The 18,344-nt window shown below is 38.0% G+C and overlaps 1 protein-coding gene across 2 annotated transcripts in view; it reads right to left on the reverse strand.

Moving 5' to 3' along the window:
- CASR (calcium sensing receptor) overlaps nt 1-18,344 on the reverse strand; it is a 75,188-nt gene that overhangs the window by 21,759 nt on the left and 35,085 nt on the right. For both annotated transcript variants that reach the window (XM_044252228.1, XM_044252229.1), the window contains exons 2-3: nt 5,678-6,102; nt 3,116-3,422 (exon numbers count right to left, since the gene is read on the reverse strand). In XM_044252228.1, coding sequence (XP_044108163.1) covers nt 3,116-3,422; nt 5,678-5,862 — 492 coding nt within the window. In that variant the 5' untranslated portion in view covers nt 5,863-6,102. The remainder of the gene's footprint in view (nt 1-3,115; nt 3,423-5,677; nt 6,103-18,344) is intronic.

The following is an 18,344-nucleotide window of genomic DNA, read 5'->3' on the forward strand; positions in this document are numbered from 1 at the left end:
AAAGGGTGAAGACAGCCAGTATCTGTTCCTCTCCAGTGTGAGCCCTCAAACATTTGTCTTTCAGGGAGCATTCTAATTCCCAGTGGGTGATTCTTTAAAACTACCTTGAGAAATGGGTCTGGCCATAAAGTCAACACAGCAGTAGTGGAATCTACTTATTGTATCAAGGAAAGTCTTCTATACACTGTTTTGTAGTTGCTCCTAACTTCCTCTGTGCTTCCTCATTGGTTATAATATATCCATGTTCCGATCTAAACGTTTTAACTTCCCCTTCACTATGACGAACACTTTGTCCATGACTCACTTCTGGAAGGAATGAGGTTCCCTGTGGGTTATAAACCCACAGCTCTTCAGAGGAGCTCCAAGGAAGCTCCTCTTTCCTATTCTGCCTAGTTTCTCTCTCCCTCCATTTGTTCTCTTTTGGTAATGAAAGAGTGTTTAATATCTCTTGTTCTCTAGTTTTCTAGAGAGGTTTTAAAGGAAGCCAAGTTGAAAAAATTGGGGAGAATGTCCTTTTAATAATTCTCACCAGTTGAAACAACTATTTTCTATGTTCAATGTTTTAAAATGAATTTTCCTTTTTTTAGATCTTTTTTAAAAATTTAAATTTAATTAGCCAACATCTAGTACACCATTAATTTTTGATGTAGTGTTCAGTGATTTATTAGTTGCATATAACATCCAGTGCTTATCACATCATGTGCCCTCCTTGAATTTCCCAATATATACCTTCTTGTCAATGAATAGTTTCTACATCAAAAACATGAAAGACATTGGTGTATGAAAGATCAGAGCCAGGGCACCTGGGTGGCTCAGTCAGTTGAGCGTCCCGCTCGATTTCTGCTAAAGTCACAAACACAGGCTGGTGAGATTGAGTCCTGTGTCAGGCTCTGTGCTGGACATGGCACCTGCTTAAGATTCTTACTCACCCTCTCCCTCTGTCCAGACCAGGGCGGGTCCATCTTTACTAAAGGGGCATGATTTTTCTGATAAGAGCTTTGATTATGGAAGTTATAATAGGAAATCGACATTTTTTTCTTTTATTGGAATAAGTTCCTTCTTGCTGTTACAAGAGTTCATGACGTATGGGTAGTTAGGTTAAGTAATTTGTTGAGATGTTACTGTTTTTACAGAGCTCTACTTGCAGACATAAACAGCAAGCTTCTGAATCAGATATTTGCAGATGAAAAACCTACTCAGGCATTTTTGTGAATTCATCCATTATTGTTTACTTCTTCTTTTGAAAAGTGGATTGATAAACACTTTAAAAGGATTAAAATTACAAACAAATATATCTACTATGGATATGTTTCTCTTAAAATTAAGATTTATAATATTTGTTCAGTTTTTCAAAAGGAACCAGAAAAGTGGGCAAAAATACTAGTTCATTATTTGTTCTCCCTACCAAAATACAAAACAAAACAGAACAGAACAAAAAACCCTTAAAAACACACAAAACTTTTTTTTATTGTATGAGGGGAGAAGTTCATGAATGATTCAGAAAACTTCTAACCACAACTGTTCCAGCTGGTCTGCCTATTGCATCCACTTGGTGGCATGAGTGGCCTAAGAAATACCCCTGGGCCTCTGCCCCGACCCTGCAGAGAAACTGTTCCCAACTCTGCTGCAGAGAAGGATTACCTTGGGAGCTTTCAAAATTCCTCCAGGCTGCTTCTCCTGTCACCTAAACCCGGACCTCGGGGGTGTGAGACCCAAGCATCAGCATTTTTAAAGCTTCCCGTGTGATTCCAACATGCAGTCACAGCAGAGAACCACTGCTGTAGATACACTTAACATTGTTTTGACTGAGAATTATTATAGTTTTCACTTTAATAATTCCAATTTAGCTTAAAGTCATCTTTCATCCAAACCACAAAGAGTTTAAACCTTTACTTTGGGTTCTTTATTTATTCGGTGGTGATTATATCTTATGCCTTGTTGGCTACAAGAACTCATTTTGTGTATTTAAAAAAAATTCTGTACAATATGCCAAAATTATAAGATGCATATTTGCATGTTGCCCAGCACATTTACTGATAAGGGCATTGTTAGATCATTTTGCGCGAAAGTTATAGTCAGGGCTTCCCCATGGGAAGCACCTTTAATTCCCTGAAGTAAGGATTTGGGAAATGATGACAAGACTTTTTGAGTTGCCACATGTATATAAAAGGATAATGTCTATCACCAAAGAAATGGAGACTCCCAACATATAAATGGGAATTTATGAAAGGTACTCTTACAAATTTTATATATTAGACATTGAAAATGATAAATTCAATTATCATTTATAATTTGATTTAAAAATTGTCATAAAGGATGTTACATTTGAGTTGATTCTCCCATCCATGGACATTTAGGTTGTTTCCAATTTTTCACTCTTACAAAATGATGTCATAGATCTATGAATATTAACATGCAAAAAGGTGTACTTCACAGGGGAAAAATATGCAACTTTGAATAAATGTTTATGATAGCACTTGTTTCAGTGAACTGTTTACTAGTATTTCAAAATACAGACATCTCGCCACCTAGGCTGAGTTCCTGCAGGGTGGATACTATTTATTCATATATGTTCTATAAATATTTGTTGAATGAAATAGAATATTTTCCATTTCGAGAATGTGCAAGGTAGTGAGTAAGTTCCTGTTCTGTGAGGAAGTATACTCTTCTTCCCCCTGAGCTAAACCCTCAACCAGAAGATAGAGAGGTAGACATTTAAGGGAATAGGATTAGGGACAGATATTTTGAGTTTGAAAGGTGGGATTTACATCACATGGTCTCATTCCTTTTAGTAAAATCAGAAGAGTGGGCATTCACTGAAGGAAGGGAGTGAAAAGTAAATAACTGAACACTCTGATTAAAAAAAGACAAAGTTTTATACACGGTATTTTAAAAGGAATTTTGGAAGAGTTGTGAAGGTTTAGTTGACATGATGAAGTTGGGGTCTCAGAAATCCCAAATGGTCATGGTACAGTGCCCTGACTAATTAAAAGGCCTTCTGTGCTAATGTAAACCAGAGGTAGGAAAATAGCAAGCTGTATGGACAGTGGGCATGGCAGCTCTTTGAGTGCACACACAGCTTACCCTGCTGCCCCACCTGAGAAGGCACATGTACCTGGGGGATGTAGAAGAGGCCCAGCAGGTTTGCCACCGCCGTGGAGATGCCCGAGCCAGTTGCTCCCACTACAGCAATAGTAGAGGGGATATGCTCTGAGCAGTTGCAGAACTCGTCAAGGTTCAGAGAATCAATTTTATTCTGTGCCACAAAACTCAGGGTAGCCTCCAAGGCTTTAGAAACGGTGTTGCAGGTGTCAAATATTCTGTATCCCAGTGTCATGTTGGGAAGAAGGGCTGGGCTGCTGTTGATTTCCTCAATGGCAAATATCATTGCTTGTAACCAACGAAACCCGCGGAAATTGTACCTGGAAGAAAGAAGAAATGGAAGAAAATGGAGGCTTTCTGGTCAATCCCTTGAGAGTAGGGACTGGGCAAAGCTGCGCTTGAATCATACATGGCTCTGTTACCCTTTTGTTTCATGATGTGTTCTTTGAGACTCAGAGACCTCTCTGTAAAATGGGTACATTGCCTACCTTTTATATGGTAGCTGTGAACATGAGATAATTATGTAAAATTCTCACTCTGGTCCTTACACAGAGGGAGTAATGATAGCAAAGATTGTAGTAATAGAATGAATAATTTGTTTCTGCTTCATCCAGCAAAGAATTTGAAGTTGATAATGTGGAGTATTAAGAAATAATACAGATAAAAAAAGATTAGGGAAAATATAAATAAGATTAGGATTTTAATAGGCTGGAGCCTAAAAATTACTTGAGGTTTGCACAAATTTAGATTATGACATTATTGGAGCTTAAAGGGGAAAGGGAAATGATGAGTCTCATCTTTGTAAACTAACAAACATATCTAGAAGGGCTATTTACAAGCTGGTTATTTCTGGGTGGTGGAGGGATGGTTTTAAAATTGTGGACATTTGCTTTATTTATATATTCTGTTTTTAAAAATAAGGGTACATTGCTTTTCAAAGAACATTATTTTAAATAAATATCAAGCAAATTTAACAAAGAGAAGTAGGGTCAGTGACATAGTTTTCATCTCTCCGGATCTGGCCAAGAGTAAGAGCTAGAAGTTTATGTGGAATCAGTGTATCAGTGCCCAAAGGAGGAAATGTAACAACTCCTCAGGTTCTCTCTTTAGGTGGTGGATTACAGGAACTCAATGACAGGTGGTAAAAACAATTTGCTATATACTCCACTGTATTGTTTAGGTTCCTAATTTTTAACGTGACATTTTCTCCTAGTTATTTTCTTTATGTTTCCATCATTTATTTTTAGCTATTTGTTTTAAACCTGCAAAATTAGAGAGGTTATAGACTATTTCTTTACATAAAACAGTTATACTGCTTTTGTTGTCTTTCTTAAATATAATTTAAAAAACACAGCATTTCAGGGTTTCTTAGTTGATATTAAGTATGTATGTAGCACACACACAACTCTGTCCAGTAGGGCGCAACAAAGAGGGTATATGTCCACATAGGTTATGTGAGGTATATAATCAGCATAATTGAAATTCTGTACTTAGTTTTTCTGTATTCCTGAGAAAAATGTGAAAATTTTATCTAATTTTCCAGCTTTCATTAGAAACATGAACAGAAATCCAGTTTTGTTGGAGCAATTGTAGTTTTCATTTTCATTTTCCAGCAAACAGGAAGAGTAAGGAAAAAAAAGGCAGGATCCCTTTTGAGCATTGCAAGTCTTAGAGAGAAAGTGGTATTTTCTCTTAAAAGGTAGGTAAAAACTTGGGGTGCATTCCTGGTCTCTGATACCCTTGTGAAGGGAAGTGATACACAGTCCATTCTACTCTGCAGAAGTCAGATCTTGTTTGAAAGAATTGTGCCTAATTCTAGATGCTGTATTACAGTCATGATAAATTAGGGAACATTAGATGGAGGGCAATGCAAATGGTGAGGGGTCTGGAAATCATGTCATGAAGTAATTGTTCAGAAAACCAAGACTCAGGCGCGGAAAAGAAGTGATTCGATGGGACATGATAGCTGTCTTCCAGTAACTGAAGAGAGAGTTCAGCGAGACACTTAGATATCTGTGTTTTCTCCATTGGCGTTAGGTGTATTCTGGTTAAGCAGCAGGATTGCAGCCTTCTATAAGAAGGACTTCCAAAATCCTGCAGTCTGCATTTTGAAGATGCCTGGATCATATCAACACTGAAGTTTCTTTCAACTTTAAAATCCTTTTTAATAAAAAGTGAGAGTGAGGCAGCCAACACTCAGGTATTACTGACTTTAATACCTGGGGCACTTAAGGTAAATGGGAGATTTTACTACTCAGGTTTGCAAGACCTGTAATAAATTTCCATCTAGGTACTTAGTCTTTCATTCAGCAACACTGCTGCTAGATGAACAATGTCGATTCATTTACGAAGTGACTGGACACGTATCCCCACCAGGCCATGGATTTTTTTACTCAATATTTTTGACATTCTACTTTTTGAAAAATTTCTTTTAAAAAGGGGAATGGAGTGATTTCAGCATGACTACCAATCACCATCTTTAAAAAGAGAGAACCAAGTTTCAAAAAAATTACTTTGGGTTTGGTACAGTTTTTCTACAATAGAAGAGAGGCTTTGCTTTGGCTCATTTCCTTACCTGATACATTCCACAGACTCCGGCCTTGATTTTAGATCTTGATCTTTGGCTGCTACTCCAAAATGAATAGGAAAGAGCCCCCCGAGGATAATGTCCCCTTTCTTCTGGGCTCGTTGGTCAGGCCCATAGGCAGAAGTGCACCAGGTACTTGCCAAGAGGATGAAACAGCAGCTATAAAACGCCATAGTTCTGCTTTCTCTCCAGGGGGAAAACAAGAGTGCTGGTGGTTTGGGGGCCCCTGGAACTTTCCCCCTTGGTGCAGTTCACTCCCTACAGTGTGGGCACATGTCTACAGAGTAATTAATAACAGAACGGAGGCTGTGGTGTTTGAATATCCATTTCTGCCTTTGCCTTTGCAGACTACTAGGTGGGTGGTCCTTGAGTCTTTAGAAGCCACATCACGTAAAGGGTGTCTGTGAGGCTTTCTAAAAGAAAAGAGATAAAATGAATTCAGCTAAGCCTAAATTCCGTCTTGTTATGATGACTGCAACTAACATGGCTTAGAATTTCCATTTAGGGAGGCTGATGGGTAACAGGAGGGTAAAGCATGACTGAGAGTCTCATTTTTATAGCACTGCGTGAGAAAACTTTACTTGCCCATATTGGAGAAGGACTGTGTTCAGTTGTGAGGCCACATTTTGAAGAGGTAATTGATAAGCTAAGGCCTCCACTGACGTCATTGCTGGATTTTAATTCATTCATTCTTCTGCGTGAATAATGCATAGAATTTTCTTAGTAGTAGTAGTTTCTTGCATTATTGTTATATAAATGATATTTTATTCAGCACCTATGTTCTTACAGAAAATACAGAATAGTCATAGTTAAGTTTAAATTTGGCTTTAAATCAATCAAAAATGTCAGAAAAGGCCATTTTTTAATTCTTTCTTTATTATAGTAGATTCCCATTTTTGTAACTTATCACAGATTTCTGGTTTCAGTTTATAATATAATACTCTGTAAACTTTTGAGGAATGATTCTTGTAGAAGATGCAGATAAATCAAAGGTCAGATTATGCTGATAAGGCTTAACAGCTGGATCTAGGTAAAAGTCCTTCTGCTAGGAAATCTTTGTTCTTCTCTACACCCTATCACCCACTTTCTGGGTCAATTACCAATTATATGTTCATGTTGGGTAACTATACAGCTTCTCCTGAGGTTCAGGGCCAGTACTGAACTGTCATGTGGCCATCTCCACCTGGATGAAGGTGCTTCCAACTTGGCAGGCTCTTAACTCACCTCTTTCCCAAGGTTGCTGGTTGCTACTTCATTGTTTTTTAATCTCAGGAAATGGTGTACCACCCACAAAGACATAAAATAAGGAGTCATCCTAGTCTCCTCTCTCTTCTCATAATTGCCTTTCATATTCAAACAACCACCAAGTCCTGTGGACTGTGCTTCCTAAATCTCTGAAATCATCTACTCCTTTCTATTTCCAAGGCCATCTTAAGTCTGCCAGCATTTCGTATCTGGATTTCTGCAACTATTTCCTCATAGACTTTCCTGCCTCCAGTTTCATTCTTTTGCAATCTGCTTTTAAAATCTTTGGATGCCATGGAACGTGTGGTTTGGAGCACAGAGTCTGAAGTTAAACCTGGCTTTGAATCATAGTTTCACTGTTTTCTAACATATAACTTTGGTAAAGTCATTTTCTGTGATCTGAATAACTATGCATAGAGGGTCATTAACACAATGTAACTAGTAAACTCACGGAAAATGCTAGCTGTGATCCAGTTTCACTCTTGGTGGTCTTTTCTTTGAACTCCATGCTCCAGTCATCCCAAAATGCCTTCAGTTCCTCAAGTACACCAGGCTTTTTGTAAAATTCTCAGACCCCACACATCCCATTCCCCCTCTTTGGTCCCTCTGGCCTAAACTTTGCCTGGAAAACATCTAATCTTTCAGTTTTTAGGAGCTCATATCCACAGGGTGTAGCTTGGCAAACTGGGGCCTTTGTGTGAATGGAGAAAAGAACTCCTCTGGGCCAGACAAAGCCCCACACTGAGGCATCCAGCTTAGGGGTGGAGCACAGCCTGGATTTCCCATGTCCCATGCTGCCTCTTGCCCTTTAGGAATGCTACCTCCTCCAATAGCCATTCTAGCAGATGCTGGGCCCCATGTGGAAGGAGTACCCCCACAGACACTCAGCATTCATGGAACTGTCTCCCATAATGTCTGAACTTCTCCATGACCTCATGTCTGAACATCCATGATCCATCCAGAACTACCATAGTTCTCTGACTCCAGTCCTGCATTTAGATTTTTGGCTTCATTTCTTGGACCTTGGTCATACATTCATTCATACATTTAATAAGTACATGTGTTAAGAACTGGGAATATAAAGGTAACAAATGTATGTATGTTCCCTGCCCTCAGGAACTCCCAGTCCAGTAGGCAGGCACATTGGTATAGGGGATCAGAATTTATCTCAACATTCAGAAGTGAAAAAAAAAAATGATAACTTTGGTTTCAAGAACTAAATTCAGCTGTGTTTCCTAGCATTTAGCCATGTCTGCAATAGTAAGTGCTGAATAAATGTTGAATGAATGCATTAAAAAAAAAAAAAAAGCACTTTGGAAGGAGACAAAAACTAGCATTTATTGAACCAGGCATTGTGTCACATCCTTTAAACATCCAGTGTATTTTAAATTTCACAACTGCAGTACCAACTTTATTTTCTAGATGGGGGAATAGGTTCTCCATATATTCAACTTACTCAAGTGAGAAATTCTGGCACTTGAATTAAGAATACCTCAAGAACTAAGAATTTTAAGGAGTCTGGAGTAATGTACTGAATTAGGAGAGTGAACATTATTACTGATTAAGGTAGGTCACTAAGACCTGTTAAATTTTCCCTGTGAAAGATTAACTACTTGGAGAAGTTTATTAACTTCATTAGTCTGTTCAAAAGAAAATTCATGGTGAGAAGTAAGAGATCAAGGAGAGATTTCGGGTCAATTTGTAGCAGTTAACTCCACCAGTCCAATGCAGTCTCCAAACTGCCCTTTCTAGTCCAATTACTAGGGTCTAATTTGTTTGAAAGCTAAATTGTTCTAAATTCTCCCTCATTCTTTCCTCCAATATCCAACCACTTTGTCCTGCTGACTCTACCATCTTTCTCCACCCCGTCTTCCCCTTTCAATTGCTATTGCCACTGCTGTTGCTGCCGCCTTTCCCAGACTCCCACTGCCCCCCAGTTTCCTTACTGCAAAAGCTTTCTTTTCCTTCTCCCTCAGTCCTGCTGTCATTGAAAGTGACACTTAGAGCACTGTCAGCTGTGATCATAGCACAGTGAATTAGCACTTGGAGTTCATTGTGACTTCAGCTTGCAGGAATCAAAGTACATATGTCCTTAGTCACTAACACTTCAGTTGCAGTATCTACAGTAAGGACATCTGATTGTATCCCTCCTGTCTGTACTCCTTTTATGCCACACTAAAATTGTTTTTAGCTTGACATGTGGTTACCCGAAATAAAAACCACTTCCCTCAATTTCCTTTATGACCAGTGGGATGTCAGCTGAGGTGTCTGTGGCAGCCTCCAAGAAACTGCTTAAGAGTTTGTGTTTGTCCTTTGTCTTTTCATCCCTCTTCCTTCCTTCTGCTGCATTGGAGGTCTAGGTGACAGCTGGAGCCCATCTTGACCCAGGCACCCTATCTTAGGGAATGATGGTGCCATGAGCTGATGATTTCATGGAGCAGAACCTCTGTATGAGACTGTTTCCAGACTTTTACATGACAGATAGAAAATGCTTCTAGCTCGTTTAAGCCATTGTTATTATATTTCTTCTTTCTGTAGCTATATTAACAGTATCTGTCCAAGAGTCACAAGTGAACCCATTTGTTTTCCTTACTATAAGTTCATTTCATTTAAATCATATATAATCATGTTTGTCCTCCTGTAAGAAAGTATTGTAAACACAAGCTGAAGCTAGTATTTGTTCTTTATCTCGAAGGCAAATATATTTGGAAGAGGAAATGACCCGTGTACCAGCTGGTTTTATGTTTAGAAGGTCCTTGAAATCATGATGAGTGTTTCAGTACTAACAGATGACTGATTGGTGAGTTCCTAATCCAGGAGATGTGGGATGGGAGGTCAGGCAGATTGGTCTGCGGCTCCATAGGTTCATTAATTTGTAAATTCATGGAATTATTGGTTCATTCAAAAACAGTTATTGAGCTCCCCCGCAATGTGTTAAACACTAGGGGATGTGAGGAACCTAGGAGAGGAAGTTGAGATTGTTGCCTTCAAGGTACTCATGGTTTAAAGGAGATAAAGATATGTATTATAAGTTGTGATGCAAATGCTACAAAGAGGCATGAAGTAGGTGTTGAGAAAGTACAGAGGCAGAAGATACTTCAAGGAGAATTAATTCAAAGTGGGGACCAGAAACTTTTTGAGGGTATGGCCTGTCTCTTCTCATCCCTGTAGCTTGGCACCAAGTATAATGCCTAGAATTTAATATGTGCTCCACAAATATTTGCTGAAAGAATGAATGAAACATGACCAGTAAAAACGAGCAGTTGTCTGGGGGGAATTGTAGGACAAAATAGAGAAGCGTCATCCCACAAGACCAAAGGTTCCTGAGGGAAGGATCTTCATCATGATCACAGTTGCTTTCTCAGTATTGAACATGGTACCTGATACTGAAAAGTGTCAATATCTCTTGAACTTACATTTGTCCAAAAAGCTCCAGAGTCAGGGGTGAATGAACAGAGGATAGAAGGACAAGGTTAGAAGACAACATTGCAACATTTCGATTTCCATCAAAGTAAAAACCACCTTAGTTCTTGCCCCCTTGGCTTTAACATTTCCAGAAATTGTGTAACTCTAGAGAAGAATGATTTTGTCTACATTTCAGCTAGACAAAACCAAAGCATAGACCTCTAAACATAGAACGACTCAGAAATAAATAAATAAATAAAACAATAAATAAATAAAACCACTCAGTAAATTAGAGGCATGACAATCTCAAAAAAATATAATTTGTTGATTCCTAACATGCAGACATAAAAATTCTACGTTGCCTAGAGAAAAGGTGGTTATGAAACCAAAATTGATTTCCAGTAGAAATCATTTATCTACATACAGTGAATACATTGATTTGTCTGTGATTTATTATGCTATAATCTTTGGCCTCTTTTGTCATACTGATCATAAAGAACAGTAACAGTAAGGTGTGAAGCCACCATTGCAGAAAAGGTGAAACGTGTACACTTTAATGAGGGTGAATAGGGAAAAACCTGAGAAAGTTCAAACAATAATCACAAAACCCATGTACCTGGCTCTGGTTACAGCTTTCTTTACCTCTAGCTGAGGACACATCCACAATGTGGGTTTGTATACGCACCTGGGGTGCATTTGTTAAAAAATTAGAGACATCTTATCTGTCATCATTAATATGACCATCCTCAGGTCTGTGTCAGACTTCATTCCTTCTGTATTAAAGCAAGGGACATCTTGTTTTAAAATGAGGGCCCTCTTTCAGCACTGGGGGAACACAACCTGCCGAGTCACACTCGACTGCCTCCCTCCAGCCTGGCTTGCTGTTCACCCGCCAGCTGCACAGGTTCTTACCCTCCATCTCCCTGACAACAGGTGTGACTTTTGGAGAGTCCATGCCTCATTTAGTCCTGGTAATGGCTTAATTGAGTTGGAAAAATGCAAGGACAGGAGCGTGATAAAAACCAGCTGAGCTGGGTTCCTGTTAGTCATTGGAAAAAGCTATCAAGGAAGGGAGGAGAAAGGATGAACAAGACTGGGGAGGAACAGCATAGAGTGTCAAGCAAAATGGGGAGAAAGAGCCAAGGCAAAGCAAATAAAGGAGATAAGTAGGAGAGGAAATGAACATTCATTAATGTTGTACTATGAGTTCTGTGACAACATGGCCTGGTCTTTCCCATTCGTGGCCCTGAATCCAGGACACCATGAATGATTAGGTGAATGAATATATATGTAGGCTGCCCGCATCACAGTAAACCATCTTAGGAGTTTATAAAGCTATTTGAAGACGAAGGAAAAAGACAAAAAAGGAAATGGAATGGGAGTTGAGGGAAGGTGAAAAAGTCAAGGTTAAAAAATGATGAGAAATGCTCATTCTCTGCTGTTGAGTCTTAGAAGTTGAAATGTGTGCTGGCTTTAGGCTTTGACATTGCCGATGCCTGGTTTCCACAACAGGACAGAGTGAGTTCCTGGGGACACAGGCTATGAGTTAGAAAATTTCTTGTCCTAAAATGATTCTCTTCATGCCTTAACTAAGCTCTGCTGATGGATGTGTGGACACCAATGGGCATAATTAAATGGTTCAGGTGAAAAGCAAAGATATGCAACTCATGTCTTTATAAAGAAAAATGTCAGAGCTTCAAGTCCTATATGAAAAAAATATTTCTGTGAGATAATGTCCTGGTACAACTTTTCAAAACCGCAAGGAACCCTGATAAGCCAGGTGTTTTTTTAGCCTGGTGTCCCAAGATATGCTATTACAGTGTCCTCAGGTAAAGTAAGTTTGGGAATTGATGTACACTCTGTGCCACAAGGACACATTTGCCTCCCAAAGGCTTTGAGAAGTCCTGCATTAAAGATAACTTTAACCCACTCATTCTGAAATTTATTTCAGCATGAAACTCTTAGTAACAATGCTGTGAAACACAGTCTTGGGAAATGTTAACCTCATGAAAAGTATAATATCCTTCCCTGGGACCTCCCCAGTCTCTCTAGATGCATTTTTGAATGGGGAGGTATGTCCATCCCTCCTGGGCATAGCATTTCTGTAATCCCAGGAATGAAATTCCAAAGGGTGGCATTGGAAATAGGGGGTGGGGTCCAGTCATTCTCTGATCTTGGGCATAGATGTTCCTCCTCTCTTCTCCTGCAAGATGTTTCCATGGCATTCAACAAGCTTGTACACCAAACCTTTCTCCCTCCCACTTGCAGCAACTCTGACCTAGAATAGTGTTCCCCTACAAGGACCTTTGGAAAATGCAGGTCGTGCTGGTAAACTGGCTCTCTGGAGGCAAAAATAAAATAGGGAAAGAAAAGGAAAAAAATGAAAGAAAAAATGACCTGATTTGTAGTGTTTGCTATATGTTCCCACCTTGGCAGATTTCAAGCTACTAATGATTTAACAACCAACTTGTAAAAATCCTTGCTATTTAGCTGTTGGCTCTCACGGGCCGATAGCAAAAGCCTGTCGAAACCCACTGCTGGGACACAACTCTAAGCAAATGGAAATGCAGTCTTTGGAAAAACTGGCTCCAATTTTATAGGCATTATGAAATCTTCTCTTTCCTCCTGTTTGCTTCTCTGCTCTGCCTGCTAGGAAGCTGAAGCCAAATTTGAGTTCCAGCTCTAGAGAATATAGAAATCAAAGAGTGCATTTTTGTGTTCTAACATTACTCAACATATTGCTTTTTCTTTCTGTGTTTATTTCATCCCATTTCCTCTTCCTATTAAATCTTTCATTTTTATAACAATGATAGGGATATAAACATAGAAACAAATACATATCGGGGGTTCTGTTATGGGGAATAAGAAGTGCCCCCGGGGACGACTGCAGTTAGGAGGAGGGAGTCTGGGAAAACCATTCTTGCCTCAGTAACTGAGTGGGTAGATTTAAGTGACTGTTTTGGGAGACCAAGTCATTAATCAACACTGGGTGTTATATGTAACTAGTGAATCGTTGAACACTACTTCAAAAACTAATAATGCATTATATTTTGGCTCACTGAACATAATAAAAAAAAAGAAAAAAATGGAATACAGAATTTTAGAGGTTGAAGGGACCTGGGAAGAATAACAGGTTCACCCTGAAACCTTCTGACACCTCAATGTTTGGATCATGGTGGCCACTCTTACCCAGTGTGGGAGTTGGAATTCAGAACCCATGGGGAAAACTGTGAGATTCAGCAACAAAAGGGAAGAGAAGTCATTTTCTTTTTTTCCCTGTTTTTCTGGGCACCCAAATGTATCTTAGTAATAGCATTTTAGGTTTTTAGGAGACTAAGCTACTTTCATTTTCAGCATAAAAACTATTATGGGAATTCCTGGAGTTTTGACTGGCCCTTAGGTACATAGAGTTGTATTAATCATAATCCTTGGTTGGTGATACACCCTCACCATTGGTCCATACCTGCTCTGTTTTTATTTATTAAATTATTTTTATTTTTATTTATGGAAAAAATTTTCTGTTCATTTATCTTTCCCATTATTCTATCAGAGTTTTGGGTTTTTCCCCTCAAAATTTGAGAGTTCTTTATATATTATGAATATTAGTTCTTAAGCTAATATAATACCTTAAGTTGTGGGATATGCTACAAATATTTTCTTTTTTTAAGATTTTATTTATTCATTTGACAGACGGAGAGAGGCAGCAAGAGAGGGAACACAAGCAGGGGGAGTGGGAGAGGGAGAAGCAGGCTTCCCACTGAGTAGGGAGCCCAATGTGGGTCTCGATCCCAGGACTCTGAGATCATAACCTGAGCCAAAGGCAGATGCTTAACTACTGAGCCACCTGGGTGCCCTGTTACAAATATTTTCAACTAATTTGGCAGTTCTTTGACTTTATTTTACCACCCAACTTTAAAATACATTTTATGTGGTCAAATTTATGAATTATTTCCCTTATTGTCTCTGGATTTTGAATTATTAGAAAGATTTTCCCTACACTGAGTTTATAGAGGAGCTCACCGCATTTTTTTCCACTCTAATTTGTTAATTTATTTTCTACCTAACTTTTTTTGTTTTACATTTAGTTTCCTGATCAGTTTTTGTGTATATTATGAGATATGGGTCTGATTTTACTTTTGTTTCCAAGTGACTACCTAGTTGTGCCAGCAACATTTATTAAAAAGCTCATCTAAACTAAATAAGTAAATAAATAGCCCATCTTTGCTCTGTGGTTGAAGATACCACTTTTATCTATTCTATCCTTGTCTGTATGGCTATTCTTATGGCAGTGGCAGTAGCTGTTTTTGTTTTTATTTTTAAGTAGTCTCGTGCCCAGCATGAAACCCAGCATGGGGCTTGAACTCATGTACTCTGAGATCAAGACCTATGCTGAGACAAGAGTCGCAGTCTTAACCTACTGAACCACACAGGTACCACAGTAGCACCTTGTTTTAATTAGGGGTATTCATAGTACAGTTTATTACCTGGTAGGACTAGTCTACATTTATAGCTTTCATTTCTTAGTGTGTTCTAGGCTATTCCTGCATGCTTGTTCTTCCTTATAAACTTTGGCATCAACTTGTCCAGCTTCATAAAAAAAGCTTGTAGATATTTTTATGGGGATTGTATTACATTGACATCTTTATGGTGTTGAGTTGTCTTATCCAAGAACTTCAAGGATGCCTTTCCTTTTGTTTCAAGAGTAATTTCATGTGGGGGTGCCTGGGTGGCTCAGTGGGTTAAGCCTTTCCCTTTGGTTCAGATCATGGTCCCTGGGATGGGGCCCCACATGGGGCTCTCTGCTCAGCAGGGAGCCTGCTTCCTCCTCTCTGTCTCTGCCTGCCTCTCTGCCTACTTGTGATCTCTGTCAAATAAATAAATAAAATCTTAAAAAAAAAAGAGTAATTTCATGTCTTTCAAGAGTGTTTCCTCTCATCGGTTTTGCACATTTTTCTTAAATTTATTCCTAAGTATTTAATTATTTTTGTTGCTATTATAAATGGCCATTATGTTCTCTAGCTATTATTTGTGTTTATGGAAGCTGTTGACTTTTGTATGTTAATTACGTATGTTGATAACTAACTGCATTCTTTTATTATTTAAATTACTTCCATTGTTCTTTGATTCTCTAGTATTGTCTGGAGATTTTTTTATTGAGATAGAATCGACATATAACATTATATTAGTTTCAGGTGCACAGCATAATGATTCAATATTTGTGTATATCGTGAAATGATCACCACAAAAAGTCTAGTTGACATCCACCCATCACACATAGTTATAAATTTTTTTCTTGTGATGAAAATTTTTAAAATCTAATCTCTTAGCAACTTCCAAATATACAATGTGGTATTATTAACTATATAGTCACCATGTTGTACATTATATCTGATGACTTACTTTTTTTGTAATTGGAAGTTTATATCTTTTGATCACCATTATTCACTTTTATTTCTTTATTTTTAAGTTATTTTTAATAATGAATAAGCATCCCAAAGAACATTAGTAGTACCCTCCCTGTAGGTTCCCCTCCTGCATCCTGTGCTCCTATGTCTTTCCCTCTAAAGAGACCATCATCCTGAACATATCCATCATTTCTTTGCTTTTCCCTCCACCCCACCAACCCCGGCTTTAAATTTTTTTTGGGGGGGGGCGCCTGGGTGGCTCAGTGGGTTAAAGCCTCTGCCTTCCGCTCAGGTCATGATCCCAGGGTCCTGGGATTGAGCCCTGCATTGGGTTCTCTGCTCAGTAGGGAGCCTGCTTCCTCCACTCTCTGCCTGCCTCTCTGCCTGCTTGTGATCTCTCTCTGTCAAATACATTTAAAAAAAAAAGAAAAAAAAAAAGAAATACAAAAAAAATTTTTTTTTAAATCATAATGAAGACTGGGAAAATATACATCAAAATGTTGAGAGATTTGTTCTTAGTGGTAGAATTATGGATTTTTCCCATTTTGCTTTTTGTTTTTGAAACTTAAAAAAATGTATAATTTTTTAAATCAGAAAACATGTTACTGTAAAATGTTATTTAAAAGGTTGGGATAGGCATATTTGAGTTTTCCTTATCCTACATAAATTCACAATAAAAATAGGTCGAAAAAAATTTAAAAAGAAAGGTTACCTAAGGAAAAAAAGATGGCTATATAAATAGATATAAACATTAAATATGAAGGAAAAACACTGCAAAAATGATTTTACTATCTGGTCATACTATATATACTTTGAAATATATTTTGAAAAATATTAACCCATAAGCATACTACTTCATTCTTTTTACTTCCATTTTACTTCTTTTTACTTCCATTTTTACATTCATTCCACTTTTTACTTCATATCTCCCATTCTTTTTAAATAAAATTTTTACCTCCTTTTTCTCTCTTCTCTGTCTCTCAAACTTTTAATTGAAATATAAGACATCAAGACATATACACAAATCATAAGTGAATTTTCACAATGTAACACATTCATGAAACCAGAATCCAAGAAACTAGATTGAGAAATAGAACCAGAGCCCCAGAGACCTCACTCATGCTTCTTCCTAGTCATTATTCTCATCCAAAGTAACCAGTAGCCTGACCTTTACCACCACAGATCAGTTTTTCATGTTTTTGAACTTTATATGCATGGAATTATGTAGTATATACTCTTTTGTGTCTGGCTTCTTTTTTCCAATGTTGTGTTTGCAAGATTCATCTATACTGTTTTGTGTAACCATGGTTTATTTTCTTCTCATTGTCATATAGCATTTTTATATGACTATATTGAACATTATATCCATTCCCCTGTTACAGTTTTATTTAAAGATTTTATTTATTCATTTTGAGAGAGAGAGTGCACAAGCATGGGGAGGGGCCGAGAGAGAGAGAGAGAGAATCAAGCTGACTCCACGCTGAGCACAGAGCCCAATGCAGGGCTCGATCCCACCCCCCTGAGTCTGTGACCTGACCTGAAATTATGAGTCGGACATTTAACCGACTGAGCCACCTAGATGCCCCACAGTTTGGGGTTTTAGTGAGTAGTGCTGCTGTGAACATTATTGAATATGTCTTTTTGAGAAATACGTTGAGTACATGCCTGAAGTGGAACTGCTGGGTCATAGAGTTTGTGTATGTTTAACTTAGTAGGTAATACCAAGAAGTTTTTCAAATGGTTGTAACCAGTTTATCTTCCCATCAGCAGTAAATGAGAATTTCCGCTGATCCGTATCCTTGCCCACCAGTGATATTGCCAGGCTTCCTCACTGTAGCCATCTCTTGTTTTCCTTTTATATGGTTATGTTGTATTTACATGTATTCCTAAGAAGCATTAAAATTATTTTAATTGTTTTAAACATTTTAAAAAGGGGATCATGCTACATGTAATCTTCTGAGACTTTTTTCACTTAATGTTATATTAATAAGATTCAATTATTATGTGTTACTATATAGTTCATCGTTTTGACTGCTTTTTAATAGCCCATTGTGTGAATATATCACAATTTATTCATGCACTTTCCCACTGATGGGCATTTGGGCTGTTTCAGTGATAATGGCAATTGCTTCCTTCAGGTTTGCTCTTGTCTGTGCAGGAATCATGGAAGAGTTCTGTGAAAATCCCAGCTGCTATTAGCTTCTTGCAAAATCTAAGGCCCAAAATGACATACTCCCATCATCGTATTTTAAAGAACATTTTGCCTTAAAGTTAACCAAAATCACATATATTTTAAAAATTAGGGCTATTTCCTTTAGCTTACATTATCACTGCAGCAAAAGTCCAGAGGCAAAAAATTCTAATTCATTTAATGGTGCAATAGAGTTGCCTTCCTTTTTTTCCAGGCTTAACAATTCAAATTTCTTTCAAACCTTTCTGCTTAGGGCTATTTCATATTTTTCTAGAGATATATGTTAATATCCTGTGAACTTTTTCTAACCTCTTCACATCAGTCTTTAGAGTATACTAACAAAAATGGAACCATGCTTGAAACTGACTTGAGGTTGACAGGCATTGTGTCCTTGCCCTTTTGTGACAGA

This window comes from Neovison vison, chromosome 6 (genome assembly GCF_020171115.1).
Source record: "Neovison vison isolate M4711 chromosome 6, ASM_NN_V1, whole genome shotgun sequence".
Classification (NCBI taxonomy): Eukaryota; Metazoa; Chordata; class Mammalia; order Carnivora; family Mustelidae; genus Neogale; species Neogale vison.